The sequence below is a fragment of the Seriola lalandi genome, unplaced genomic scaffold (assembly GCF_002814215.2).
Source record: "Seriola lalandi dorsalis isolate HSWRI2012SDOR001 ecotype SW California unplaced genomic scaffold, Sedor1 jcf7180002054221, whole genome shotgun sequence".
In the NCBI taxonomy this organism is placed as follows: domain Eukaryota; kingdom Metazoa; phylum Chordata; class Actinopteri; order Carangiformes; family Carangidae; genus Seriola; species Seriola lalandi.
The window spans coordinates 96,495-98,121 of NW_019524774.1; the positions used below are offsets into that span (position 1 = coordinate 96,495).

The following is a 1,627-nucleotide window of genomic DNA, read 5'->3' on the forward strand; positions in this document are numbered from 1 at the left end:
GGGGGGGGGGGGGGGGGGGGGGGGTTGAGCCGTGCTGTAATCCCGTGGAGTGAAGAGGATATTAGAGCTGTATTTGTCTCCAGGGTGGGTGAGGAGGTGGACGCAAATCCTGGGTGTTACACACGAACTAGTTCCTCTGGTTGATCAGAGACTGACTGGTTGGCTGGTTCCGGCGGCCCGACGCGCTCCTGGCGCGCAGCATGAAGGGGGAGGAGAGAGCACACTGACAGAGACTCCGCTGAGTTCACAGTGTGTTCACGGCGGTGGAGTATGACGGGCCGAGAGCTGAACTTGTGGTAGAATGGCACCGTATCTCACATGGATCTCTGAGGGATGGCAGCTTTCCACCACCACCACCACCACCACCTCCTCCACCCGAGCGCGGACCTGCGGCGGCTCTTCCACCGGCTCACCATCGCCTCCTCTCTGAGCATCCTCTGCTTCTCCCTGGTCTACCTCCTCACTGGATGCTGCGAGTCCGAGCTGACAGAGACCTCTGAGCTCAAGACCCCCACGCGTGAATTCCTCGTGTCGTGGTCGGGATGGCCGCACGGGAGAAACGGAACCAGCGCAGCCCAGGAGGGACTCAGCGCTGCTGCTGGCGAGGGCGCGCTAAGCGGCCACCCCGGGCTGGAGGCGAACAGCTCGGGAAAGGAGTGGACGGCCACCCGGCGGTTACCCCAGGCTCTGATCATAGGGGTTAAAAAGGGAGGCACCAGGGCTCTGCTGGAGTTCCTGCGGCTCCACCCGGACATCCGAGCCCTGGGGTCCGAGCCGCACTTCTTCGACCGGCATTACGCACGGGGACTGGACTGGTACAGGTACGCACGCATTACGCAGCGAATCCACCTGACACTGAGTGTTCAGAGTGTTCTGCTCTTTAATTATTTTTTTTTCTCTTTAATAATCGGATTAATTTTTAATTAAGAGGAAATGTGTTTTATTCTGGATGAAACAAATGTTTTTTAGTGTCTGAATAAGAAGCACATAGTTATGGACTCTCCTCATCATTTAAATCATGGACTTAGATTTGAGTCCTGCTTCCTGTCTGAATCCTGTGCACTGGGAGGTTTTTATGTGACTGCAGCAGCCAATTAGAAACCTCCAGCCTCCAGTAGGAGAAATGAATCTCTTTGTGTTGTTTGCATACCCAGACATATCCACAGTTATTCCGCTGAGGTTTAGGTGACAGTCAAAGAGACTCTGCCATCTGGCTCTGCCAATCTGTGCATGTGTGTGCCTGCAGTGCTGTGTGTGTGTGTGTGTGTGTGTGTGTGTGTGTGTGTGTGTGTGTACAGTAGGGACATGGAGAGAGCGCGGGGCCTTGCAGGATGAGTCCTCACAGAGCGGCAGAGTAATCATCTCTGGAGCCGCAGACAGATGTTACTGTTGTCATGTGGCTCTGGTCTCAGCCTGTTCCATGAAAACTTGGAAATACTCAGAACACATGCACACATGAGCGAGGTCCAGAGGAGCCGGTCTCTCACATGATTCAACGAGCTGAGAGCAATTAGTGAAGATGAGGTAAAGGTAGGATCCACTGCAGACCCAGAGTCCAGATCTCTGGGCCTCAGTCTGCTGTGTGGACTGGGGATAGACAGGGGATATATATGAAAGGGAATGGGGG

General features: G+C 54.7%; 1 protein-coding gene across 1 annotated transcript in view; it reads left to right on the forward strand.

Annotated features, from left to right (window-relative positions):
• Window positions 1–90: 90 nt before the first annotated feature.
• The window catches only part of hs3st3l (heparan sulfate (glucosamine) 3-O-sulfotransferase 3-like), a 13,507-nt gene continuing 11,970 nt past the window's right edge, over window positions 91–1,627 (forward strand). The window contains exon 1 of the mRNA XM_023404104.1: window positions 91–821. Within this exon, the coding sequence (XP_023259872.1) occupies window positions 334–821 (488 nt within the window). The 5' untranslated portion in view covers window positions 91–333. The remainder of the gene's footprint in view (window positions 822–1,627) is intronic.